We start from the raw sequence: 27,251 nt of genomic DNA on the forward strand, positions 1-27,251 counted from the left end.
GGGGGCCATCTGGACGCCAGGGAGTGAAGGGGTACCTGGGGGCCCCGGTGGGGGGCCCTGAGCTCCCGCCGGCTGGGTGGGGGTGTGGGAAGCGGCCAGATGCACCCTCGGGAAGGACGTGTGTGCCCTGACACTCGGCCGCTCCGGCCCCCGCCCGCTGGGCCCCCCGCCCTGGTACCTGGGCACCCGTCTCCCTCGCCCGCCCCCACAGCCGCGGGGGCCACCTGCTAAGCTGACTTCCTTCTCCACCGTGCCATGGCTGCCACCCTGCCGGTCCCTCCACGTCGCGCTCACCTGCCCACCAGCACCTGCGACCCTGCGGCTTTTAACGCACCCTGGACTCAAGAACGCAGACGCCCAGCCCGAGGACACTGCCAAGGACACTGCCCTCAGGCTGAGCCCTGTCTGCTCGCCCGACCCGCGGCCGCGTCCCTCGGCGTCCAGGCTGCCTGGACCCTCTCTCCAGCCTTTTCCCTGGCCCCATGTCCACGCGCAGGGGGACGTGGCCAGCCTCCCAGGGGGCGGGGGGTGTGCCGGTGAGCGCTCGCCCCAGCTGTGAATTAATCGAACGCCCTCTCCCCGCCAAACTGTCAGTCCCGGAAGACGCGGATTGTCCGCCTCATTTGCTGCCGCGGCAGACGCTTGGCACCTCCTGACACTCGACCTTTGTAGCATTTGTGGAAGGGACGCGGGACACCAAGCAGGGAGCTCGGAGAGGACCGAGGGCCGGGCGCGGGCACGGCAGGAAGCTGCCCCTTATGCCGCGTCTGTCGTCCGTCCGTCCCTCTGTCCGTCTCGCCTCATGGCATCTCGGCCCTGCCCCACAGGTGCCTCCGGCATCCCGGGAAGCCGGCACAGACCGGGCGCCTCAGCCACGCCCACGGCACTGCCCTGTGCATCTTGTCAAGCCCGAGGACACAGCTGGTCTCCAGGCTGCTCCACACCGAGGGCGGGAGCGAGAGCCACGGGGGCGAGGGCCACGAAAGCGAGGGCCACGGAAGTGAGGTCCACTGTGGCACTGAGGAAGCATCGGAGACCAGGGATCCACCTGGGAAAGAGTCGGCCAGGACCCCCCCCCCCCCCCAGAGCCTGTAGGAAGCTGCAGCTCAGGGCACAGCGGGGTCAGGGGTTGGGGGTCGGGGGTCGGGGTGCCTGGCCAGAGTGACCTGCAGGAGTCCCACCCTGCTGACCTGGGCTGTGGTGCCCCACTCCTCACCTCGGGCCCCTTATTCAGGTCCAGCTCCCCTCCCCCTTCCCTCCTACCCTGCCCCGCCCCCCAGCAGACTGTCCAGCCTGAGACCGGGAGGCCACGCTTGCCCATCCGTAGCCCTGGCTGCCCCGTGGAGACTAACTGTGGTGTCCACGGTTCCTGCCCATGTGTGGGGCCAGGACCCGTCTCCTTTTCACCAACCCTCACCCCGGGGGCCACAGCGAGGGGTCTGGTGCCTCCTTCTCCAGGAAGCCTTCCCTGATGCAGCCCCACAAGCCCTGGGCCTGCCTCTGTCAGCGAGCGGAGGATAGGACTCGGCCCGGGCTCGGTCCCCAGGACACCAGGACAGCCTGTGCCCCCGCTCAGCCCCCAGGGCGCACATGTGGACACCCACCAATGCACGTACACTCCTGCCTGCGTGCACGCACATCCACGGGCCAGTGAGCACGCACAGGCGCACACACGCACGCACGCATGGATGTGAGCACCGGTGCATACGTACGCGTACACATGCCGGCCCAGGCACACATGCACACACACGCACACGCACACACACGGCCCGTCCTGCCTCACTCCGCACCATGCTGCCCCTTCGCCTCCACGGTGGCCACTTTCCCTGAAAGCCAAGTGTCCCGGGACCCGGCCAGTCAGCCCTGCCCGTCTGTGTCCGGCAGCAGGGGCTTCACGTCCCGCCTACCCAGCCTCAGGGTTTCCCTGAGGGATAAAGTGACCAGTGGGAGGGAAACCGAGACCCCCCCGCCCGTGCCCTGGCCACACAGCAGGGGGCGCCACTGAGCCGGGCACTGCACCTCTGGTCAGCAGGAAGACCCCACAGAGACAGACTCTGGGCCGGCCGGGGCAGCTGACCGGGGGTTGGGGGTGGGGGTCTGGGCCCCTGAGGGGCCCACGTCCATTCAGACGCCCACTGCCTCCCCCCCACACCCGGCCATGTTCACACCCAGGCCCCGGCTAGCGTCCATCCCCCAACAACTCTCACCTTTAACCTGGGGAGCTGAAGGGCTCCAGGCTGAAGTTCTGCCAGCTTCAAGGAGTGGGACATGGGCTTCACGGTCCCCTGTCCCTAGAGGGTGCTGGACCAAGTCCTCGGCTTGGCTCGGGCCAGCAAAGGCCCCAGGGGTACAGGGCCAGGAGCAGGCACATTTGGGGGCTACAGCTGCCCGGGGACTTGCCACACCGATGGGGCAGGAGCCGCGGGGACCAGCCGTGCCCTCGGGCCCTGGGGGAGCACCCCTGTGGGCAGCCGAGTGACTGCAGGGCCTGGCCCCTGCTCTCTGCCCCGTGACAGCCCCGACAGCCCCAACTCCCCAGGGATCCCTGCCCTGCTCCCCAACTTCTCGGGACCGATTCCGCTGCAGCCTCCGAGGGGTGAGCGCGTCCTCGGCTGTGGGACTCGGAGAAGCTCAGGCTCTCCCAGGCCCTGCACCCCTGCAGTGCCCGGGGTTGGGGTCGGGGTGTCGAGGTATCAGGGTATCGGGGGCTGGGGGTTGGAGTATCGAGGGCTGGGCGTCCGAGGGCTGGAGGCTGGGGTGTGGGGGGCCGGCCACAGTGTGTCCTGGGTATGTGTCCTGGGTGGGTCCCGGTCTTGGGTCCCCGTGTGTGTCCAGGAGGGGGAGTGTCACCTGCTCAGGAGTCGAGGGGGGGACGCCCTGTCCCAGCGGGTGGGAGCAGGGCACAGGTTTGAGGGGAACCTGCCCCCAGCAGCAGCCCTGCCGGGCAGGGGGCTGCCTGGGCACAGGGTCTCGCTCACAGCCGGTCCCCCCCCCCGCCCCCAGTTACCTTTCTTTCCCTTTAAGTTCCGGGCGCGCGAGCCCGGGTCCCCCAGAGAAATCAGTTGTAGGGATAATTGGGCCAGCGCTGCACACGCGCCCACTCGGCCGTGATTCCTGGTGGCCTAGATGGAGCCGGGGGCGGGGGGGGGGGCACCGGGCGGTGGCGGGGACCCCCAGGCCGCCGGGGAGCGCCCGGGGGAAGGCGGGGAGCTCGGCCCGCCCCGCCCCTGCACGCACGCGGGAGCGGCAGCCTGTGTGAGTGGGGTGCGGGGAGGGGCGAGGGAAGCGCCGCCCGCCGCCCGCCCAGCTCGGAGGAGGGCGCCCGCCTGTGTCTCTGTGTCTGCCGGCTCTGCCACCGCCAGCCCCGGGAGGCTGCAGGCGAGCGAGGAAGAGGAAGGAGGCAGGACGGACGGGCAGGGACGGCCGCTGCGCCCGGCTCCGCGCTCGCCGATGCCAGCGGGAACATGCAGTGCCTGCTGGCCTTCTGCACGGGCTTGCTGGGCGCCGTGGTGGGGGCCAATTTCCCCAACAACATCCAGATCGGTGAGTGGCTCCGGGACGGGTCTGCGCCGGGCTCCCCACCCCCACCCACGGGGGCTGTGCAGGGGCGCGTGGGGAGGGGGCGCCCCCCAAGCGGGCGGAGGCGCGGAGCACCGGAGGGCTCTCGCTCCCTCTCTCTCTCTCTCTCTCTCACACACACACACACACACGCACACACGCACACGCACGCGCACCCACACGCAAGGCAGGGACCTGTGACACGGGCGGCCACGCTCGCTGCCGGGGAGACTCTCGGGTGAGGCCGGAGGGGAGGGCGGCGGGGCCAAGTCCGTCCCCGGGTGTGCTGAGCGCGGGGCTGGACACACAGGTGGCTCCCCCTCGCCGGCTCTGCACCCCGACCCCCACACATCGGGCCTGGTCTGGGGTCTCTGCCTGGTGCCCACGGGGTCCTGCGCCTGCCCCGGCTCCTGGCTCCGAGGGCTTCTCATACACACAGACACGCACGCGCGCACACACACACACACACATGCACACACGCTGCCTCCTGTGGCCACGGGCCAGGGAGGGACAGGCTGCAAGGCCGTGGAGCTGCAGCTGTGGGATGAGGAGGCGCGGGCCCGGGGACCCCCCCAGCTCCCGCTCTGCCCACCCCCAGTGGTCCCCCGCCCGCCCGCCCTCCTTGTGAGCAGACGAAGCTCCAGCAGGCAGCCTGGGGGCTGGGGGGGCGGTCGCCACGTGCTCCAGCCCGGCTCCCCCAGCTCCCGGGGGCTGAGAAGAGCCCTGGAGAAACTTGTCTCCTGACACCTGTTAGGACCTCCTGGAGCGGGTGTGCACACACTAGGTGCTGTGTCCATGCGTGCATGCGTGTGCACGCGTGTGTGCACGCGTGTGTGCGCGTGCCTCATGCAGGAAGACTCTCCCCAGCCCAAGACTGTCAGGCTGCCCCCGGGCTGGTGTCCTCACGGGGAGCAGGGACCAGGGTGTCCGGTCAGTGCTCTGTGTGTCCCCTGCCTGGCCGCCCGACCCGCCGGTCTGTCTCCCACGAGTGCCACGCTGTGGGTGTACACGGCCGAGTCACGGCCCCCAGCAGACACACTTGGTGCCTCGGATGAGGAAAGGGCCCCTCGCTCATGGACTGCTAGGGACTGGCTGCCCGCGAGTCTTGACCCAGGGCCGGAGCTGTTGTCGGTTCCCGAGGCCCCTGGGGGCAGTGTCCCTGCCCGGGCGTCTGGAGAGGCACCAAAGCCCCGGGTCCTGCGGCCCAGGCCGGGTCGGGTTCCCCAGGCGAACCCTTACATAACGGTCACTCCTGCCCGGAGCCGGGTGGTGGACGCAGGGGCCGGACACGGCCGTGCCAGGAGCACGGCCGAGACGCACGAGGGGCTGGGGTCTCCCAGGGGCCCAGAGGCCCGGCCGGCCCCTTACTGCAACGGAGGTTCCAGGCGGGGTCCGGCCCGGCCCGGCTCGCAAGGAGAAGCTGACCCCAGCCAGCCCCCAAGGACGCAGCCCCGCGTGCGGGCAGGGACGCTGCCCACCTCACACAGCCACGTGTCGGGGGTCAGGGCCTGCAGGGACAGTGGTCAGCACAGGGGACGGGCCCGGGGCCTCTGGTCCTGCCTGGTGTGGTCAGCAGAAGGGACAGGGTCTGGGGCTGCTGGCCCTGTCGGGTGAGTGTGGGCGGCGGGCGGGCCCGGCTCACGGCGCTCTCTCGCAGGGGGGCTGTTCCCCAGCCAGCAGTCCCAGGAGCATGCGGCCTTCAGATTCGCCCTCTCGCAGCTCTCCGAGCCCCCCAAGCTGCTCCCCCAGATCGACATCGTGAACATCAGCGACAGCTTCGAGATGACCTACAGATGTGAGTGGAGCCGCGGGCCAGGCGTGCGGGTGGGCGTCGTGCCGGGGGGCCTCACCCGGACAGCTCCGAGACGCGGACAGTGTGGGTAGGGGGTTTCGGTGGCTTTTCCCTGTCCGGCCCGGAGATGCCCATTGGCTTTGTGAGAATGTGGACGGGACGAGCACGCGGCCAGGCAGCTGGTGGGCACCAGGCGTGTCGGGTGGGAGGGTGCTGAGAGGAAACCCGAGCTCGGGGACGGCAAGGGTGCCTGAGGGTGCTGGCGGTGGGGGGAGGGTCCCTCCCTCGCAGCCCCCCAAGACTGGAGCAGAGCCCAGCCCCCCGCTGCCTCTGTGGGCTCAGGCCGAGCGGGGAAGGAGCCCCCCATCCCCTGCCCATCAGAGCCGGTGGGTTAACCCCCCCCACAGCCCCCAGTGCCCAGGCCCCCTCTGGGAATCTGCTTGGTTTGTCTGGGGGACCCAGCAGCTGTCAGGGGCACCCAGCCGTGAGGTGGGGGCTCTGTACAGGGGCTCCGGCACGCTGGGGGATGGCTTGGCCCCTCGCTGCCTTGGGAAGGCCTGGCCTGGCCTGCAAGGGCCCTGTTGAGTGGACGCAGGCTCAGAGCTCAGCCCGCGGCCCTTCGGTTGCTCTGGGCGGGAGCGGGGACGTGGGACGGTCGGGACCCTTCCCTCCGCGACTCAGGGAGGCTAGCGGCCGGTGTGGGCAGGTTCAACAGTGCCCCCGTGCCTGGCTCTGACGGTCAGGGTCAGTGAGAGGCCGGGAGAGGGGCTGAGCAGACGCGGCTCCTGACAGGCCCTTGGGCTGTGCCGTGGCGGCATGGGGGGGTTGGAGCTGGGCCGAACCCCGGCTCCCGGCCGAGAACCCCGAGGTCAGAGGGACTCCCGGCTCTGGGGCAGGATGCGGGTGCCCATTCCCGTCTCCGGCAGCCCGGGAGGTGAGAGAACACTCAGCCCACGGCCCCATGGAGTGTCAGCTCGCCCTGCCTGCTGGGTAGGGAGCAGGGCAAGGGTCTGGCAGGCTCGGGGGGACCCGCCACAAGGGCAGACGCCAGGCCGCCTCCGGGGCCGGCCTGCGGTCACTCACCCCGAGCCCAAATCCCTGCACTTTCCCTGCTGGGAGGGCCCTTGTGGCACTGTCCACCCAGTGGGGCAGCAGGAACCACTCCCGCAGAAGGGGTGGGCAGGGTGCGGGGGGCAGCAGGATAAGCCCTGGGTGGCCTCTGCTTCCTTTCTGGCTCCTCAGGGTCACCCGGCACCTGCCCTGGGGCTGGGCTTGGTCTCTCCTGGTGCCGGGGTGGCCTGTGGCCGGGCACAGCTGCCTGTGGCCCTTCCTGTCCAACCTCGCTCGCTTGCCTATTCGCAGAGGGCTGGCCTGCCCGTTGCAGGGTGGAGGCGGCCGGCGGGAGGCCGGAGCGGGCAGGAGCCGTCCAGGGTGGCCGCGGGCGGGCGGGCAGGCGGGCCGGCCAGATCACACTGACTCTTTAATCCCGGGAAAGTCTCGGGCTCCCTGGCGGGATTACGGCGCCTCCAGACCCGGGTCAGGCTTGACGCGTCCACACCGGGCTGGGCCGGGCCGGGCCGGGCCGCGGGCTGTGGGGGTGGGCCTGCGGCCGCGCTGCCCTGCTGGGCTGGACCCGCGTGGGCTGGGTCCTCAGGCATTAACTCATTCGCGCTGCTCACTGCCTCTCCTCTCCTTTCATTCATTCCTTCTTCCGTGTGCTGGCTCACCCATTCATGACCCCATTCATTCATTCATCCATTATCCATCGCAGTCGTCCGTTCCATTGTTTGTTATTGCATTCATTTGTTCACTCATTCATCTGTTGACTCATTCATTTCTTCACTGTTCGTTCACCAGTTCCAGGCACTGCCGCTATGGCCGTGGGTCACGCTCCACCGCTCTGTGCCCCTCCCCACCACGACGGTTCCCGCCAAACTCCCCCCTCCCACGGCTCCGCAGAACGTCCGCTGGGCAGCGGCCAGGGGCACCAAGTGGGTGCAGGAGACGAGGCCACGGGCCGCTCAGGGGGTAGAGAAAGGCAGAGCATGGGCTGACTCGGGGATAGGGCGCGCCCTGGGGGCCGGGGGAGCACCCTGGGACAATGAGGGAGCACTGTCAGAGAGCAGCGGGAGCACCCTGGGACAATGAGGGAGCACTGTCAGAGAGCAGGGGGAGCACCCTGGGACGAGGAGGGAGCACTGTCTCATGTGTCAGACTGCAGGGGAGCACTCTAGGATGAGGAGGCAGCAGGGATGGCCTGGACCCCGGGCTGGAGAGGGCGCGATGCTGAAGGGGCCAGCCCGTCCGGGGCGGCATGTGCTCTGGGTACTGAGCTATGGGCGAGCAGAGAGCCGCCCTGGGCCCCCCGCGGGCTACTTGGGGGAGCGGGCTTTTGGGGGGCACGGCGGGTAACTCTGGTGAGTGGAACGGGACGGCTGTTCTAGATGCTTCCGGGGACACAGCCTGGCAGGGAGCAGGCGCCAAGGCCCTGTGGTGTGGCCTGGTCTTTGGCGCCGCTGGGACGTCAGCTGAGAGCTTCTGTGTCCGGGTTCCGTTTTCTCCCAGGCCCACGGGAGCCTCTGCCCCTTCCTGCCGGCCTCCAACTCAGAAGGGGCCAGTGGGGGCCGTGGACGCCTGGGCGCGGGGCCGAGGGGCTGCGGCACTCTCTGGAGTGTGCACATGGGTTTGTGTGAGTGTGTATGTGTGCTCAGGTGTGTGCAAGTGTGCACATGGGTGTGTACACAGGCGTTCACACGGGTGTGTGTGGGCTGTACATGTGTGTTCATGTGTGTGGACATGCGTGTGCGTCTGTACCCGGGTGTGAGTCATGAGTCACGTGTGCGCATGTACATACACGGGCATGAGTGTGTGCATGGGGGTGCTATGACAATGTTCACGTGTGTACATGGAGGTGGGAATATGTACATGGGCTGTGCACACGTGCGTGAGTGTATGCACGTGCATATATGCACTTGCGTGCATGGGTTGTACATGTGTATGTGTGGATGCACACACGTGTGTACACAGGGTATGTACACGGAATGTGTGTGGAGTGTGCGGGTGCATGCATGTGATAGAGTGTCTGTGGGCTGCATGCCTTGGTGTGCGTGTGCGCACAGGTGTGTGCCTGGCTCCTTCCGTGGGCTCTGTGGGCTGAGGGTACCAGAAAGCTGCCCCCCCTTCTCTGGTGATTCCTGTGCCCGCGCCGGGCCCGGGAGAGGCCGAGGTCCCCGAGGTGCCTGCAGGGATCCGGCAGGGCTGGGGCGAGTGGGCTACGTCGGCCGGTCGCTCGCTCGGCGGAGCCCCGAGGGCCGCGGGATCCTCAGCGTCCCGGACGCCCCTTGCTAGGCGCCCAACCAAGCGACGTGCCTGTCATCACAGCACCGGGGAGAAACTTCCCGTCTTTCCCCCGAAATGTCAACTTAAAAATTAAGAACAGATTTATATTAATGTCTGCTGCCATGACTTCTCAGCTGAGGCGCACATATGCTCCTTGGAATATTACGCATTCATCCCTAATTGCTTCCGAAGAACCCATTGGGCATCTGTGCCTTGGTTTATCGAAGCTGTCGCCTTTCGTGAAGGCAGAGCTTCCCGGGGGTGCGGGGATGGGGGTCGCCTTGGTGGACGTGGCCACTTCCTGTGTGCCGGCGATGAGGCGGGTTTCCGGGGGGACTGGGGGGACTCCAGGCCCCGTCACCACGTGCGCGCTCACACCCGTCGGTCTGTGTGAGGGGCGTTTTGGACCAGCGCCGAGTCCTGCCCAAACTGTAGGGGAGCATGCGTGGCAGGGGGTCCTCCGTTCACAGCACCACCAACAGCCCTTTCCTGCCCCCCTGCGGCCCCCCGCGGCCCCCGTTGGGGAGAGACCTGCTCCCGGCTTTGGGGACCCCACTGGGCAGTGCTGGCACTTACGGAAGACCCTGGGGGCCTCGGCAGGCCAGGCGGGCGCAAGCAACTTCTCTGTTGGCACAAATGCAGCCTGATTGCGTGTGGCTGGGGTCAGCCGGGCCCTGCCTCCGCGCTGCCCATGGGGTGTGCAGGACGGCCGAGGGAGGGGTCCCGCTGGACTTCTGTGTGGGGCCACGCGGGCTCCTGCTAGGGCGGGCAGCATGGAACTTTCTGGACAGGATGAGAAGGTGCCCAGAGACGGGATTGTGGGTGCAGCACCCAAGGGACCGGACGTGTGGCACCCACGTGGGCACATGAGAGCAGCGGTGAGCGCGCACTCGAGGCAGGCGGGGAGCCGGAGCCAGTCCACGGAGACGGTGGCGGGGGCCACGCTGACCGGCGCGGCAGGGCGGTGGGCAGCGAGCGGCTCTGGAGGTCTGGTGAGGGGCCAGTGGGACTGGCCACCATCCTCTGTCCACGACCTCAGATGGGAACTCGGGTACCCTGCTTCCCACACATGCCCAACTGCCCGCCAGGTGGCCAGCGGGAAGGCCGCTGTCCAGCCCCGTCAGGGCTCAGGGTCGCACCCGCCCCTCAATGCCCCTCCCTGCCTCATAGCTTCTATGACTGTGGGTCAGGCTGGCGCGAACTGAGGGCAAGATGGGTCAAGGGAGCGCCTGGACCACGGTCCCACACACGGCCGGCCACCAGCGCTGCCTGGGTGGGCTTGTCCCCATTCCAGGCACCCACAGGGCCTCCTGGCACGAGGCTGCCCAACCTGCCTGGGCTCGGGGGTTACCGCAGGGCAAGGGAGCGATCCAGCGGAACCTTCTGGAAAATGAACTCAGACGCAAATGGAGTCGGGAGCAGCCTTGACCACCCCGTCCTGCAGGCTACACTTGGCCGCGGGCTCTGGAGCCACCGGGCTGTGCTGGAGGGGCTGGCGGGGACAGTCCATCTGAGGACACGCTGCTCCCCTCTCCTCCGTGGGCGGCCCAGCCGGAAGGCTCGGTGTCCGGCCCGCGTCCGACCTCCCTCTCTGAGGTTCCACGGGAAGTCTGCCCGCTTCCTGTTGGCGGCCACGCTCCCGGTGCCCGCCCGCTGCTGTGTCCTGCCTCCCGCTGCCCACTGCCCGCTGCTCTGCCCCAGACCCCCAGCTCCTGCGGGAGCGGGTGGGTGGGCATGACGGGGGCAGGAGGGGTGGGGGAGGGCTGCCCCTTCCCTCTGTCCACTGAGGCCGCCTGCCCGGCCGGCCACACCGCATCTCGGAGCCTGTGGGAAGGAAGGGGCAGCTCTGGCCCAGCGTGTCAGTGGCCGCCTGTCCCTGCTTCCAGCCGTCCCCCAACGCGGTCCCTGACTGTCTCATGGTGGCCACATGCCGTCCCATGTGCCGTGGATGCATCTCCCATTGCTGTTATGGTGCCCGGGATCGGGCATGTCTGGGCTTCAGCAAGGAGGCAGCACTGGGTGCCGGGGACGCAGCGGCAGTACCGGGCGGCTGTGGGCAGGACACAGAGCGCATGTGGACACAGGGGCGCGGCCCTGGGGGAGGGGGCACACTCTCTCCTGATTGTCCTACCATGAGCATGGCCCACACGGCTCAGTAGCCCCAGGCCAGCACCCCTCGGGCAACTCCTGTCCCTCCGCAGGGGCCCAGGAAGGCCTGTGGGACTCCAGTCGCCCGCCAGCGCCAGCATCAGGCCGGACATGCCCCAGGGTGCCCAGGGGGCTCTGGGGGCCAGCAGCGGGCGCTTGGGCAATGGCTACCGCTGTTCCCAGCCTCCAGGCTTGGGCCAGGAGCAGTCAGTCTGCTGACCCTCCCCCCAGCCCGTGGAGGCCCTGAAACACCCAGGCCCCCCTCAGGAAGTGGGGGCGGGACTTGAACTCGGGCCTGTCCAGCCCCAGGTGCACGGGGAGCCCCGGAGAGTGAAGGTGGTCGGGGCCAGGCCGCGGGCAGGGACTGGGCACAGGGGCGCCTGCCGGCTCGAACTCCCTAGGGCCTGCGGGTGCAGGGAACGGGCGTCTTGGGGGCAGGTTCTGGAAGGCGCAGAGCTGCGTCCCGGCAGACGACCACGTCTGCTCCGGCTCTGCAGGGCCCGGACCCCGGTCCTGCCAGACGATGCGGGCACCGGGCTGCGTGGCATGGCCGGCTGTGGCGCCCGCCGGCTCCCCCGGCCCCTCTGTGGCTCCCAGAACAATCCGCCTGGAGCCGGCCCAGACGGGCTTGGCAAGGCCCACGGCACAGGGTGTGTGTGGGTGTGCGCGCTTGTGTCTCGCTGTGTCTGTGTGCCGAGAGTGTGTGGGCAGGCATGCATGTGTGCATAGGGGGCAGCGTGTGTGCGCACGTGTGTGTCTGTGTGCATGCATGTGTGCGGGGGGCTATGCGTGTGTGCACATGTGTCTGTGTGTCTGTGCATGTGGGCGAGCTGGCAGGTCGAGGGAGGTGGACGGTCACTGGCCCAGCCCCCGGGGTGTCCCTGGCCGGTCACAGACCCTCGTCCCTAGACTTCCCCCTGCGTGTCCAGCCCCTTGGGCTAGTCCCGGGCCCCTCACTGTCCCCCTCTGCCCGTGGTCCCAGGCCCGGCAAGGCCCCACACATCACCCACGCCTGTTCTGATCCCCCCACCCCGTCCCTCCACGGAGGATTCCCCAAAGCCCCTGCGGCAGCCCCCACCTACTGGGGAGCCGTGGGGGGTCCCTGCCAGCCCTGAGCGGCCCCCAGGGCGGGTCAGAGTCTATTCACTGGCTCCAAAGAGGCGCCAGAGCTGGACTGCTTGGGGCTGACTCTGCCTCAGGTCCAGAGTGGGGGGGGCCTATACCGGCCCCCATCCTGGGGAGGACTGAGGGCCATGGGCTGGCGGGGGTCTGTGCCCCCAGCTCCTGCCGGCTGCATGTGGAGATGCTGGCACTGTGCCCACCCCCGCAGCTCTGCCCAGTCGCTGCCGTCTCTGGGGTCGAAGGTGCTTCCCAGGGATAAATTGCCTCCCATGTCCGGCCCGCGGCTCCCGTGATCTGGCAGGCGGGAACTCCCGGCAGCTAGAGGGACGCACAGCTCCACCCGCCTGGGCTGCCGGGCTGCCAAGGCGGAAGCCAGCCTCAGTGCCCACTTGCAGTGCCCAGCTGAGCCCATCGCCCGCTGGCCTCCTGCACGGGGTCTCTGAAGGGCTGGTAGGCGGGGCAGGGGCTGAGGCGAGTCAGCAGGAAAGAGGGTCCTGGGAGGGGGCAGGCCAGGACTCCCCAGGCCGCCTGCCCAACCCGCTCCAGGACCAGCCCACTCTCCAGAGCCTTTGGGGACCCCCAGAGACGATGACCTGCCCAGCTGGGCCCATCCAGGGGCACGGGGTGGGGGGCAGGGGCAGAAGCAAACTTAGTTCTTGCACGTGCTGGGGGCCAGGTACGGCGTTGCCTTTGGGCCCGACCAGGTGCAGGGACCCTCGGGAGTGAGGCTGTCAGGTGGTCGCGGCGTCTGCCCGGCCCGGCTGTAACCCCGTTCCTCACCACCCCGTCTGACCTGGAGGCCCTGCATGCCCCAATGCAGCCTTCCCTCACCCTAGCTGGTCTGTGGCTGTCCCTGGGTGGACCCAGCCCAGCCCGCACTCCCTGCTCTGCACAGTCCCCCCCCCCACGCCTGCCTCCACCCCATCCCCCCACCCGGCCGGCCCTCAGGCAGCCCCTGGGAGCCGCACCAGTGGCCAGGCCAGCTTTTCCCTCCCGATGAGATCCCAGCCCAGCACCACACGCAAGGTCTTGGCCCAGCCTTGGCCACCCCTGCTGGCCTCCGGGTTCGCCGTACCGCTGTGGAGGGACCAGTAACTGGGACGGCGGGGAGCCAGGGCCTGGCCTCGCCATGGCGACAGGGATGGGGGGAACGTGTTGGAGTTAACGGCGAGGCTGTGGTCGACAACGGTAATGGGGTGACGGTGGTGTCGGTGATTATGGCAGACGGTGATGGTGGTGGTGTAGGATGGTGGTCGATGACAGTGGTGGTCCCTGATGGTGGGGGCTGGTCGGTGGCATGGTCTGACAGTGGCAGGGTGGGAGCGGCCGGGGAGGATGCGCGAGTCAGTGGCTGGAATCTGGAGTGGCTGCGGCCAGGGCACGCGGCACCCACGGGGAGACTCCCCTGGCCTCTCGGTTTCTTCCCCTTCCTGAAACGAACCCCGGCTCCGTGTGAAGAAACGGAGTTTTCAGGGAGGGAATGAAACGCTGGTGCCCCTCTGCTTTGAGGAGCAAGAGCAGCCGGGATGTGTCACAGTGCTGACGTCACCCAGGAGAGTGGAGAGCGCTCGGCTCTCCGGGCCCGGGCGAGGCGGGGGGCCGGCGGGGGCACTTCCGACCCTCAGCTTCCTCTTCAGCTTCCTCTCCGGGAGAGGCGAGAGCCAGCCAGCCTCGAGCCCGCGTTCCACAGGTACCTGCCCGGCAGCAAACACGCGGGCATCTGCCGCCAGCCCCCACTGCCACCGTCGTCGTCGGCTCCCGAGTTGCTAAGAGACCGGCTGATAACTGCTCCCGCCACAGAAGAATCCCAATTAGGTGACGCAGGGGAGAAAGGCCAGCACTCGCCGCGCAGGCCAGGCGGCAGGAGCTAGTACGGGGCCGGGGGTTGCCTGTGTCTGCAGGGACGAGACAGTCACGGGCGCAGCGTGGCAGGGCCCCCAGGATGCCAGGAGACGAGTAAAGACAAGCCCCGAGCTGAGGGCCAGAGGGAAGGGGGCCGGGCTGCCCGCGGGACGGCGGGGGTGCAGCGGGGGCCCAAGGAAATGAGGGCGGCCAGGCCAGGGATGTGGGGGTGGCAAGGTCGAGGCTGCAGGTCGAGGAGAGCGCCTCTCTGAGTGGACCCCAGAGGGCAGCCGGTCACGGTGCAGGGAGCTCGAGGCTGGCAGGAGGGACGGAGCCACGCGCTCGCACCGACACGGGTGTTTGCTAAGAGCCGAGACCATCTGGGCGGGCGGTGGGACAGGACCCAGATGCCGGCGGTGCCGGATCATCCAGCACCCGGGCCCCGAGGATGGGTGAGAACCTGAGTGGGGGAGGCTGGCGGGGGCGGGGGCACCGGTCCTAGAGCCCAGGGCCTCCGGCCAGGCCGGGAGGACACGCAGAGCAGAGGGTCAGGGCCACGTCAGGACCGAGGCCAGGAGAATGCCAGAGCCAGCAGGTTCCAGGGAGGCAGGCTGGGGGCTGAGGGTGGCCAGGCGGCCTGGGCATCGCACAGCAGGGCTCACGGGCAGCCAGTCTGGGGAGCGCGGCGGGAGGGGCTGAGGCCACCCAGAGGGGACCAGGCTCCGTGGGCCACGGGACTAGAGGGAGGAGTCGTCTGGCAGCGTGGAGGATACGGTCCACGCCATGGGTCATGGCGGCTGCGTCCACACACAGGCTGGGGTTCGACGGGTTATCATCGGTCCAGGTGGGGACCTGCCCGGGCAGCTGCTTTCACCCCCAGTGCCCAGGAGGGGTCCCGGTAGGCCCCCATCCAGGCTGGCCATGCTGTGCTACATGCGTGTCCTGAGCCATCTGACAGCGGCCTGTCAGGGGACATAGGCTGGGGGGGACCTTCCCGGCACATGGCCAGAGGACAGACACGCGCTGTCACGGGCTTCATCCTATTTTTACTGTCGGGGGCATGGCTGGTGGCCCTCGATACGCTCCATTCTCAGTGCTCAGGGCTCGCTCCTGGCCCACTCTGAGGCCGTGCGTGGTGGGGTGGGCCTGGGCCTCTGCTCCCGGCCTGGGGGGCTCTTTGGCTGCCCCACCTGCTTGTGGGATCTGAAAGCTAGTTTCAGTTCTGTTTGATGAGTCTCCAGACGACGCCCAGGGGAGGTGTGTGCCGTGGGGGTCACTCTGGCCCTGTTCACAGCCTCACTTGGCCGCAGGGACCAATAAGCCAGACCCTGGCTAGTCCCTCAACGGTCACTCTCCGTGGACAAGCGCGTCCGTGACCGCACGCTCTGCCCACAGTGCCCGGCAGATTTGCACCCGTTTCTAGGCCCCAGCTGAGAGTCTGCAGGGGTGCATGGCTGCTTGGGTCAGCCCGGACTCCTGGGGAGATTTACGGTGGGTCTGGGGGCTTCTGCGCTGCCTGGAGCAGACGAGGGGAGTGTCCCCCGCTGACCTTCATGAGGGCAGGAACTTGCTCGCCACCGAGCCCATAGAGGCGACAAAAGCCCGTCAGAACCGGCCCAGAGCCCAGGGCCCAGGTCACCAGGGACAGCGTTGGCCTTCATGCAGCCGACCCCCATGCCCGCCGGGAGTGAGCTCTGGGTACAGAGGCAGGAGGAGGCCCTGAGCCCACCCACAGGGTCCCGGGAGCTCAGAGGGGTGGAAGGCGGGCAGGCTCGGGCCGAGAGGCAGACAAGCGAAGACACATGTCCCAGCCCCACGGAGCCAGGCCACCCCCGTCGCCTGCGTCCACCACCGTGAGGCTGCTCGGGGTGGGGCACCCCAGGGTATCGGGAATGACGTGGTCCCCGCCTGCGTCCTGCACCCGAGTGGGCCGCCCAGACCCTCTCCCCGGGTTTCTGGGCTGTGCCTGGCCTGCGGGGTGCCCATCCCTGACTCTCTTTGTTCCTTCCGGGTCCCAGCGTGAGGCCGGGCGCAGGTGTGGGGGAGGGGCCGGTGCCGGCAGAGCTGCCCGCGTGCAAACACAGCTGCAGCACCAGCACCGGCGAGATCCGGCAATTGAGTGCCTGGATGTCCTTGCTGGCGGGGTGGGGGCCGCGGCCCACGGCGAGAGGATGATGAAAGGAACCGTGGAGGCGGGGGCACGCCACCGAAGAGAGCGGGGCTGCAGCTGCCCAGTCGCTAAGTGACCGGGGAAAGTCTCCAATTCCTCCTGACGGCCACCGCGTGCCGGGTGGGAGGGACAGTGTCCGGCTGGGGCCCCGGGTGGGATGCAACGACTCCGGGGAATTTAGATGGTGTCTGGCCTGGGGGATGCGGAGTGACGCCCCGTCCCCACAGGGACAGAGCCGGGCAGCTGGGAGCCCTCGCCCCGCCCTCCCACCCCGAGGGTGCAGGCAGGGTCTGTTTAGGATGAGCTGGAAGGCGGCGAGAGAGGGTTGCTGGACCCCACAGCCACGGCGCTGGCCAGGAGGCCTGGAGGGGACCAGGACGGAGCTGCAGGGACCACCCTGCCCTGAGCTTTGTTTGGTTTTAGACTTGGGGCTATACTGGTGGAGCTCAGGTCTGACTCCCGGCTCTGTGCTCAGGGCTGACTCCTGGCTCCGTGCTCAGGGATGACTCCCGGCTCTGTGCTCAGGGATGATTCCTGGCTCTGTGCTCAGGGCTGACTCCCGGATCCGTGCTCAGAGCTGACTCCTGGCGCTCTGCTCAGGGACCCCTCTTGGTGGAGCTCAGGGGACCCTACATGGTGCAGGAGATGGAACCCAGGTCAGCCATGTGCAAGGCCTGCGCCTCCCCCCATCCTGTCTCTGGCCTCTGCCTCAACCTCTCATGTGAGTTGGCCGCTGATACAATCTGCGTCCAGTAGCCCACGTGCCGGGCGGAGGAGCTCTGGGGAGTGACTGTGAGGGTCCACCCGGACATGTGGACAGCAGGTACCCCAGCCCGAGCTGGCCAGCACAGGCCTGCCCTGCCTTCCTGGGCCTTCCAGAGGTGCTCCCGGCGCTGCTGTGAATGCTCCCTCCGCGGGGCCTGGTTCGAGGCGTGTGGGTATGCGGCCTGCGCCTTCTCGCGGGGCAATGCGGCTGTTTGCCTGTCCCTTCGCACCGACGGGCATTGGGGTCGGTCTGGAGTGTGTCTGCGGGGGCGGCCAGCGCTCCTCCGTGGCTTCCCACTGCTCCTGTTCCCGGGGCCAGGCCAGGGCTGCGGCTGGGCCTGTGCCCAACCCTGCTCTGCCGTCCCTGCTGGCCCTCGTGGGCGTGTCCCTGTGCCTGCGGCCGTGGGCGTGGGAGGCCGTGACACAGGACCAGGTGGCCTGCCTTGCGCCCAGCTGCCCCCCACGGGACCCACCTTTCTCCTGGCTTAGCGCCCAGCAGCTTTTCAGAGCCCGGGGGAGACCCGGGCCCTCAGCAGACCCCAGAGCCCGACGGGGACCCCGTGAGACTCCCCGACTCCAGGGCTCCGGGAGGGGCCTGGGGCTCCCGGCTGTGTCTCTGCAGTGTCGGGCTGGGCGCCGGCCACTGGGCGCGAGGACGCCCTGGCCACAGCATTAGACTGAGCACAGGACCCGAAAGAGCCGTGTGTGGAGGCTCCACGTCCCAGGCCACGGCCAGAAGGGAGGGGTCCTGCCCACTGATCCACGTGGTCTCCCGGGCTGTGCTCAGGGCTCCTACTCCTGCGTGATCGGGAGTGACTGTGCGTGTGTGTGAGTGTGCGTATGTGTGTGCATGTGCATAAGTGTGCATGTGTGTGCATTTGTATGTGCATGTGTAGGTATATGTGCCTGCGTGTTTATTCGTGTGTGCATGTGTGCATGCGTGTGGATGTGGATGTGCATGTATGTTCACATGCATGTGTGCATGCGTGTGCGTGCATGTGCGTGCATGTGTGTGTTTGCACGCACACACGGGGAGTGGGGAGGGCGAGCTAGGGGCCCAGAGACGTCAGGCGCAAACTCCACCCGGCCTTCGGGGGCAGCACATGGGGACGCTCAGGGCTGACTCCCGGCTCTGCACTCAGGAATGGGTCCCCCGGGGCCGGGGGACCATATGGGGTGTCGGGATCGATCCCAGCCAGCCGTGCCCGCCCCCTGTCCCAGTTCTCACCACCCTCCACAGCTTTAAAGTCGGGGACCGTGACAGCCACCATCTCCCTCCAGAACCTTCTCTGTCTGGGTTTCTTGCTCTGAATTACACGCCCGGGATCCGGCGCAGCAGCTGAGAAGCAGCTGGGGACTCGCGGGTGCTCGTCACGGGCAGAGAGGAAACAGTGCTCGTGGGCAGAGAGCGACAGCAGAGCCAGGCTTGATGACACGAGGGGCCCGGGGAGGTCAGAGCACGCCCGGCCGAGGCGAGCCGTAGCCGCTGTTTGGCTTCGGGTGGGACAGAGTCTGTGACCGTGTCAGAGGCGCGGCCTCAACCGTCAGAACTGGGACACCAGCCCTCATGGTGCGTCACCCGGGGGCCCGTCCCGCGCAGAAGCTCCCTCCGAGCTCATAGGGAGTCAGGGAGACAGTGGGGCTGGAGCGAGTCCCCTCCACACTGGGCACTGTGTCCAGCAGCCCCAGACGCGTCCACGACCGATGGAAAGTGGCAACTGGACACGAGATTCAAGGAGTAAAGATAGGAAGGAAGGAGTCCTGCAGGAGCACGGGGAGAGAGAGAGAGACAGAGAGAGAGAGAGAGACAGAGACACAGGGAGAGAGGGAGAGAGAAAGGGAGAGGAAGGAGGGGGGAGGGAAGGAGAGAGTGAGCACGTGCCGGCGCCTCTCACGCCCTTGGCCAATGAGGCCCTGTCTCTTCCCAGAGGTGTGTGTTCCCAACTCCTTCCCACGGGCCAGGCAGGCTCTGGGGCACGTTGGAACGAGGAAGCGCAGGGCCGGGGAGTGGCTCAGAGGCACGAGGTGGGTGACAGCTTGGCTGGCAGGACTGTGGCCGGCTGGGCAGGTGTGTGATTCGTCCCTGCCTTGGTCCAGGAAGACGGTCTAGAGGGTCGGTGGCAGGCCCAGGAGGGCAGTGAGGGAGGAGTGGGGCCCCCGAGGAGGCCCGTGGGGACGGGGCACGCGGCTCGCTGCCGGCCAACACGTGTGAGGGCCGAGCTTGAGGGAGGCGTGCGGGAGCGTGGTGCAGGGCTCGGGGGCCGTGTCCGTGTGCTGGTGCCGGGGTGTGCAGTGAGCACAGGCAGGCTGAGTGGGCGTGCGGGTGGGGAGGCGGCGTGGCGCCTGGACACACAGGTGGGAGTGAGTACGTGACGGTGGGGGCGCGTGTGTGGGGGTCTGAGGGCGCGTGCGAGCCCCTGGGTGAGTGTGTGCAGGAGAGGCTCGGCGTGAGGAAGCACGTGAGCACATGCGGCTGTGCGCACACGGGCCGGTCTGAGGCAGCCGAGAAAAGTGAGTGTGTGAGTGTGTGCATATGTGCATGGTGTGGAGCAGCGAGTGCCTGAATGAATGAGTGTGAGTGCATGAGTGTGAGTGTGTGGTGTGGGGGGGGGGGGTGAATGCGTGAACAAAGGCGTGAGAGCAGGACTGTGTGGGTGTCCGCGGGAGAATGTGAAGTGTGGGCGTGAGTGCGCGTGTGAGTGTGAGGGGGCGAGAGTGTGTGAGTGTGAGTGTGGAGTAAGTGGACGGCCATGAGTGAGTGTGGGTATGAATCTGGGCAGGGACGTGCGCATGAACGTGTGAGTGTGTGAGTGTATGTGTGGGAGCGTGAGCGTGTGTGTGTCTGTGGGAGAGTGGGAGTGTGTGGGAGTGTGTGGGAGTGTGAGTGTCTGTGTGTGAGTTGGAGTGGGTGTGTGTGAGTATGTGAGTGTCTGTGGGAGTATGTGAATTTGTGAGTGTGTGAGTGTGTGTGTGAGTGTGTGAGTGTGAGTGTGTGTGAGATTGTGCGCTGTCCGGCCAGGCGGGCGGGGGCAGGGGGCGCAGCCCCGCTCACTCCCTGAGGGGCTGAGGACTCAGTGACTGGCTGTTGCTCTTTCTCTGGACACTGTGGTGGGCGCAGGCCTGGTGCCCCGGAGACCCCTTGCGGGTCCCCATGTGTCTCTGCTCCTAGCAGGCCGCAGCTGCTGTGTCCCTGGGCCTCCCCGCGGGCCAGGTCTCGAGGGAGTGGGGGGCACAGACGCGCCTCGGCCCACGCCGTGCGAGGGAGCAGGCGCAGGGCCGGGCCGTGGCCTTGGAGAGGGAGGCAGTGGGCATCAGAGGCCTGCGGCCGCCCGCACATCTGCCCTTGCCGTGCCCTTCATGGGAGCAAACTGGCCGGGCCCAGAGGGACCTTCCATCCCAAACTGGCCCCTCCCCGCCACCGTCTGGCTCCTGGGGAAAGTGTTGTTTTAAGCAGATATACTATAAATACCACCTCCAGGCCACTGCGTGCTGATCGATGAGGCCTTAGGGCCGTGGGCAGTGTGGCCACCTGTGCGGGTGGGCCGTGCCGCGGGGCCTCTGCAGGGCAGGCCCAGACGCCGGGTGGGCAGCCGCGCTGGGGAGCTGGGCCCGGACGTGGCCTCGTTGGACAGGATGGACGTGGCCACTTGTGTGGGGTTGGGGGTCCGGCCAACAGCCCCCAGAGTGGGCACCTTCCCGTCTCTTCACAGTGGCCCGGGGCATGAGCTCGCCCTGTGGGTCCTCCCTGGCCACCCGGCCCTGCCCTGACCCCCTGCACGCACTGCCCAAGGAGTTGCAGGGTGCGGCTGAGCCTCTGGCCCAGGGGATGCTGAGTTGGGCACCGTGGGGGCCGTCTCTAGGCCCAGACAGGAAGTGCAGGGGCGAGGGGTGTGGCAGGAGGGCACGCGGGTGAACACGGCGCACAGATGCCCCTCGGAACCACCTTGGCACATCACTCTGGCCCCTGGCACGGCCCAAGGGGGAGCACTGGCAAGGCAGGTGGCATGGGGCGTGGGCATGGGGCATGGGGTTGCAGGGTATGGGGAAGTCGGGGCATGGGGCTTCCCCACCCACCTGCGTCTTTCTGGGACATTCTCAGAGGTATTTCCTCCTGTGTCTGAGTCCCAGGACGTGTCTGAAGTGCCCAGACCCCCTCCTGCTTGGCCGCTGGCCCTGCCCCCGGCTCCTTCTTCCTCCCAGGGTGCCCAAAGGCCCCAGGCTCCAGCCCGGCCATGGCACAGCCCACTTGGGGAGGGCAGCGTGGGCACATGCCGGAACCAGCCAGACCAGAGCCAGAGGGACCACACGGGGCCACTGTGTGGACGGCTGGGGTGCAGTGAGCGGCTGTGGTGGGGGGGAGGTGCAGGGCCAAAGTCGCCCACCAGCTCGGAGCAAACCTACGTGGGCAGCTGACGCAGCTGGACGGGCATGAGGCCGGACGTGAGCCCCAGGACAGTGCGGGTACGGGCAGAGGCATGGGGGAGAGTGGCCATGGCCGTCCTGTGGAGGCCACAGTGAGCCCGGCTTTGCCTGATGGCTCAGTGCGGTTGTTGCCCATCAGAGCAGACAGCTGGGGGGGGGGGGGGGGGATGGTCCCTCGTCCCGCAGCAACGACTTCTCAGGAGACAAAGAGTGTGTGTCTCTAGCAGGAGGGGTGCGGGGCAGCCCGGGCCGCCAGTGGCAAGGGGCACCTGCGTGGGCACCGACCGGCTCCCGGGAGGGAGAGGCAGAGGCAGAGGAGCAGAACCAGAGGCCGGGGCGGAGCGGGAAGGGGACAGGGACCCCGCCCCGTTCTCCAGCGCTGGCCACGGTGCCCGGGGGGAGGGGAGGGGGCGCACAGAGAATGGGGGAGGGTCCCCAGGGCGCGGAGTGGAGCCCAGCTCGGCCTCAGCCCCGGGAGGGAGACCCGGCAGCCCTGAGCCCGCTCCCCAACACAGGGCGAGGTCACCCCAATCCCAGTGAAATGAGGAGGTTGTGCTGATTTAGAGCTGCAGGCTCAGGTCGGCAAACCACCAGGAGCCGCGATTAATCCCAGAACGGTCTCCTGGGCCTCCTCCGCCACTCACGGCGCACGCCAAGCGCTCCTCGGAGGCCGGAGACAGAGACGAAGAGGCAGAGGGGGAGAGACAGAGAGAGAGAGAGAGAGAGAGAGAGGAGGGGGAGAGACGGTGGGGGGAGAGGGATGGAGAGGAGGAGAGAGGAGGAGAGGGAGAGAAGAGCCCAGGTGGCAGAGAGGCTGCTATGAGGGAGACCCCCTGGGGTCACGCGATGCCTGTCCACCCTCGCCCGGCTGCAGCGAGGGGCCTGCAGAGCCGGTCAGGCCTCCATGCTGCCCCTTCCTCACACCCCACGTGTCTCTCCTGGGGCCTGGGTGCTGGGCCGGCAGCAAGGGAGGGAGGAAGGGGAGTGTCCGCCGGCGTCTGTCTGACTCGCTGCCCCTCTCAGTGAGCACTACTGGGGGTGGGCGGATGGGCGGGTGGGTGGTGGGGGGAGGGGGCCAGTGCTGGGCGATGGCTAATGGCCAGCGGCTGGTGATGCCGGGTAGATGACCAGCAGATGGGTGGACGCACGGACAGCTGGTGGCCGCAGTCAGGCAGGAGACTCGGGTCAGCTGATAGAGCGGCCTGACGGATGGGCAGCGTAGTCAGTAGGTGGATGGGCTATTGGGGGGTGGCCGGTGGCCAGTGCTGGCTAGACGATCGCATGGGGCCAGGAGGGGACCGGCACGGGGTGGAGGGGCAGGTGAGGCCTGGGCATGCCCCGGGGCCCACAGCCACCCAGGAGGCGGCCCTGCCCTCACTGCCTCGCTCTCCTGGGGGGCTACTCAGAGCCTGAGCCAGACCCAGGGGCTCAGGGCTCTGCCCTCCCCCGGGATCTGCGGTGGCCGTGAGACAGCCCATCCTCAGAGCTGTGGGGTGGACCCGGCCCAGGGCCCCAGAAGGGCCCACGGGTCAAAGAACCAGCAGGAGGTGTGGGGGTGCATGTCAGCGGGGCTGTGGGCCCCAGGGTGTCCGGCACCAGAGCCCGGACTGGCGAGTAACACGCGCTAACACGCAGGTGGGTGTGTGTCGCCCGCCTGGCGCTCCCTTCCGGGTATCGCTGGGATTTGGCTCTGGGCTCAGGGCAGCTCCCCTACCCCGGGGAGGGCGTGGGCTCCCGCCAGCACCCGCCGCCTCCAGCCCCTGCCTCTGTGCTCATGTCTGTTCCCCTTTCGTGCCCCCAGTGGCTCAGCCAAAGGGGATTTCCGAGTCCTTCCGGCCCCAGTGAGTCTCCCCGGTGCGTGGGCTTGAGCTCGTGTGTTGGTCGTGGGGGTGACCCAGTGGCATCATTTGCAATGGAAAAGGCTTTTATCTCTGACCCAGGGGCGAAGCTGTTGCCTCACTCTCAGACACGGCCCTTCAGGGGAAGTGCCAGGCGACCCTCCTCTGCCCTTGGAGGCAGTCGGACCCCCCGCGCCAACTGTCACCTCCAGCAACTAAATAAACTAAAGGACTCTGTCCATCTGCCAGGGTCTAGTCTACAAGAACAAGGTTTTCTGTTTTTTTTTTTAACAATGTTTTATCGAATCACTATGCGATAGATCCTTACAAAGCTGCTCCTGATACGAGAATAAGTTTAACGGTCAGCAAGGCCAGTGTCAGCAGGGGCCCCTGTGCCTCAGACGGGGGCACCTGGGAATGACCACCAGGCTGGGGAGGGGCAGTACTTGTCCCTGCTAATCTCCCCTGCCTCCCCTCCCATGGCAATACCATCCTCAGCAATCATCAATACCCTCATCGGGTTCAGCACCATCAATAGGATCAATATCAGCAATCTCCTCAATACCCTCACTGTCAGATCATCATCATCATCAGGATCACCATCATTGTTATCACTGTAAGTGCCGCGCCAATCTCACCATTGGCGTCATCAATATCCCCAACATCACCGATACCATAAGTGTCAGCGTTGTCGGTATCGCCAATACCAGCATCAGCACCGCCAATACCATCCCCATCGCCAATACCAGCATTAGAACCGCCAATACCATGCCCGTCACCAGCACCGGCACAGCAGCACGGGCCGCGCCCTCCTTACCGTGGCTGGTGCTGCCCACCGCGTCCCCATGTCCCTCGGCAGCGGTCATGGTCGTGGCAGGCACTCTCTGCTCCCCACGGCCTGCAAGGACCGGAGAGAGACCCGTTAGCTCGCGGGAACTCAGGAACAAGGGGGCTGCGGGCCATCCTCGGGTCGACTATGCGGGCAGGCAGAGCCTCTGCGTGTCCAGCCCTGGGCGGCCACACACACGCCGTGTTGCGGCACCAAGGGACCCTTCCTGCCTTGCTCATGCGCAGCCAGTGGCCATGAACGCCTGCTGGCCGGTGGGCCCCAGGCGTGACGGAGAATGAGCGCTCATGCCCACGCAGCCTGGGCAGGGGTCAGGGTCCCGGGGTCTTCAGAGACTCAGGAACATGCATCTGAGATACTGCAAGAGTTGCCCCTGTAGTCAGGAGGGGCCCGGGCGGGCTGGAGTCATGCAGGTCCCAGGGTGACCAGGAAGTGGGCACTGGGCTCCCCAGACAAGCTCCTTCAGGGGGCCGGCACCCCGGGGGCGGCGGTGGGCGCTTTCACGCCCGGCTGTGCCTGTCCCCTGCCGGGACTCTCCCAGGAGGGCTGAGTCTCCCGGTTTGGCCCTCAGGAAGTCGCCTCTAGCTCCTCCCCACTGAGGCATCCCATGTGCTCCAGGGAAGGGCCCGTCCCCGACACCCGCACCTGCAGGGCGCTAGGTGGCCTGTCCAGGGCCGCTGGGCAAACACGGGCCAGGCCCCGTGGCCAGCCCACCCACAGGGAGGTCAGTGGGGACACGGCAGTCAGGCCTGACCACTGTCCCCCCTCCACAGCTGTCCTCGCCTGCTCCCGCCTGCCCGGATCCCGGACCCAGGCGACCCGAAGTGTTTAATCTATTATTAATCAGCGGTTGCCAAACGCCGGCGCTCTGGGGGCCGGGGGAGGCATCAATATTTATGGCCTCGTTAGCGGGCGCAGATGACTCCCCACCCCAGGCCAGAGCGGGAGCAGGGAGCCGCCCCCCCCACCCCCCATCACCAGGCAGGCGAGTCCTGCCGGAGTCCTGGCTGCACCGTGTGTCCTGGGACCGAGCTCCCCGCACGCAGCGCCAGCCCTGCTCTGTGGTGGACGGGCCCCGCCCACACGCGCCCACCGGGGGCCTCTGCCTCACCCTGTCAGTGCCCCAATCTTGCTCAGCCTGGAGGAGGGGCCTTGCCCCACAGCCCTGCCCCCACGTCGCCACCAGCCCTTCCCAGACCTGCCTCACCACGTGCCCCTCCAAGTACCTGGATTGGGCAGGGCTGGGGGGTGAAGAGTCCCTCTCAGGGTGGGGCGGGAACTGAGGCACAGCCAGCAGGGTGAACTGGAGTTAGCCAGGGGGAGTCAGGGGGAGCAGGGGTGAGTGGGGGTGAGTGTGGGTGAGTCAGGTTGAGCAGGGGTGAGTGAGGTGAGTGGGGTGGGTGGCGGTGAGTAGGGGTGAGTCGGGTGTGGGGGTGAATGAGGGTAAGTCAGGTTGAGCATGGGTGAACAGGGGAGAGAGGGTGAGCAGGGGTGAGTGGGAGGTGAGTCAGGTGAGAGGTGAGCAGGGGTGAGTGGAAGTGAGTAAGGAGAGCAGCAGTGAGTGGGGGTGATAGGGTGAGTGGGGATGAGTGGGGATGAGTCAGGTGAGCAGGGTAAGTGGAGGTGAGTTGAAAGAGCAGGGGTGAGTCAGGGTGAGTGGGGTGAGCAGGGGTGAGTGGAGGTGATTTGGGAGGACAGGGGTGAGTGGAGATGAGTTGAGTGAACAGGGGTGAGTGGGGGTGAGTCGGTGAGCAGGGGTGAGTGGAGGTGAGTGGGAGGGCAGGGGTGAATGGGGGTGAGTTGGGCACACAGGGGTGAGTCAGGGTGAGTGGGGTGAGCAGGGGTGAATGGAGGTGAGTCGGGAGGGCAGGGGTCAGTGGGGGTGAGTCAGGTGAGCAGGGGTGAGTGGGGGTGAGTCGGGAGCACAGAGGTGAGTCAGGGTGAGTGGGGTGAGCAGGGGTGAGTGGAGGTGAGTCGGGAGGGCAGGGGTGAGTGGGGGTGAGTCAGGAGGGCAGGGGTGAGTGGGGGTGAGTTGGGTGAGTAGGGGCGAGTGGGGGCGAGTCGAGAGGACAGGGGTGAGTTGGGTGAGCCCCCAAGGGCCTCTGCTGCCCTCCAAGCCTCCCGGGACAGTGGCCACTCCCAGGTGCCGCCCCCCCCCCCGCCCTCCTTGCTGCAGGATGGGACCACGAGTGGCAGGAGGAGCCCGGCCAACGGGAGGCAGTGGGCGTGGTGGAGGAGGGACGGGGACTTGGAGAGCTGCAGGACACGTGACTCCTCCCGCAGTGCTCAGGGCTACTCCTGCCTCTGTGCTCCTTGGAACCCAGCCGGGTCAGAGGCACGGGGACTGAGGCCTGGGGGTGGGGGTTGGGGCCTGAGAGGTCTGGGGTGTCGCCTGAGTTGGGGTGACCCTGGGGGAGGGACACTGAGGACGCGCCCACAGGCAGGCAGGGCGAGGATGCTTCTCCCCCCCACCCCTCGCCAGATGCCCCCGAGGCGCAGCCATCGTTACTTCCTGGCAGCCCCACCCGGCAGCCTCCCGACCCCTCCCGTAGACCAAGTCGGGTCCGTCCATCCGTCTGCCCCTTGTGTGGGCGTGGTGGGGCCCAGGTCGGTTCTGGGGCGGGGACGCCGGTCAGTGAGTCTGGGATCGTCCCGGAGAAGCAGCTGTGAGATTCGGGCGTGTGGGCCTGGGGGTGAGGACTCGGGGATGCGGTCACAGCCGTGGGGCGCCAGGGGCGGCAGGGGCCAGGCACGGCCAGCAGACCCACCAGACCACACAGTGCCCAGCCATCGTGGGCAGACCATGCTCGCCTCCTGGCCCTAGAGCCCGGGGGAGCTGACCTGCCTTGACGCCCCATTCCCGAGGCTGTACGGGGCAGCGGTGACCCCAGGCCCGGCCGGGGGAGCGTCCCTGGAGGTGACCGCGGCCGCCCAGGGTCCAGGCCAGAGCAACCCAGGGCTGAGCCCACAGGACAGGGAAGGCCGAGACTGCGGGTAGGCGGCCGACACTGCGCCTTGCACGCGTGACGCGTCTGGGACAGACCCGGGAAGCAGCTTCCCCCACGCCCCGCCTCCGGGCCCTGACACCTCCTCCGAAGGCTGCGGGGTGTGTGTGTGTGTGTGTGTGTGTGTGTGTGTGTCTACAAGCATGTGTTCATATTCATGCTGGTGTCTATGCAGCTTTGTGAGTACATGCAGGTGTGTGTGCGAGCATGTGTGCACGTTTGCATTCATGTGTCTGCATAGGAGTCTGTGCCGATGTGTCTGTGTGTCTGTCTGTGCCTAACCACATGTATGTTTGTGTGTGAGCGTATCTGAGTGTGTACGCATGAGCACACGTGTGTCCGAGTGTATCTGTTTGTATTGGGGAATAATCTTGCTTGTATGTATCAGTGCATGTGTGTATAT

At 67.5% G+C, this 27,251-nt stretch overlaps 1 protein-coding gene across 2 annotated transcripts in view; it reads left to right on the forward strand.

Annotated features, from left to right (window-relative positions):
* The first annotated feature begins 3,452 nt into the window (after nt 1–3,452).
* Nucleotides 3,453–27,251, forward strand: part of GRIA1 (glutamate ionotropic receptor AMPA type subunit 1) — a 78,929-nt gene continuing 55,130 nt past the window's right edge. For both annotated transcript variants that reach the window (XM_056112250.1, XM_056112252.1), the window contains exons 1-2: nt 3,453–3,543; nt 5,216–5,353. In XM_056112250.1, the coding sequence (XP_055968225.1) occupies nt 3,465–3,543; nt 5,216–5,353 (217 nt within the window). In that variant the 5' untranslated portion in view covers nt 3,453–3,464. The remainder of the gene's footprint in view (nt 3,544–5,215; nt 5,354–27,251) is intronic.

This window comes from Sorex fumeus, unplaced genomic scaffold (genome assembly GCF_029834395.1).
Source record: "Sorex fumeus unplaced genomic scaffold, SorFum_2.1 ptg000017l, whole genome shotgun sequence".
In the NCBI taxonomy this organism is placed as follows: domain Eukaryota; kingdom Metazoa; phylum Chordata; class Mammalia; order Eulipotyphla; family Soricidae; genus Sorex; species Sorex fumeus.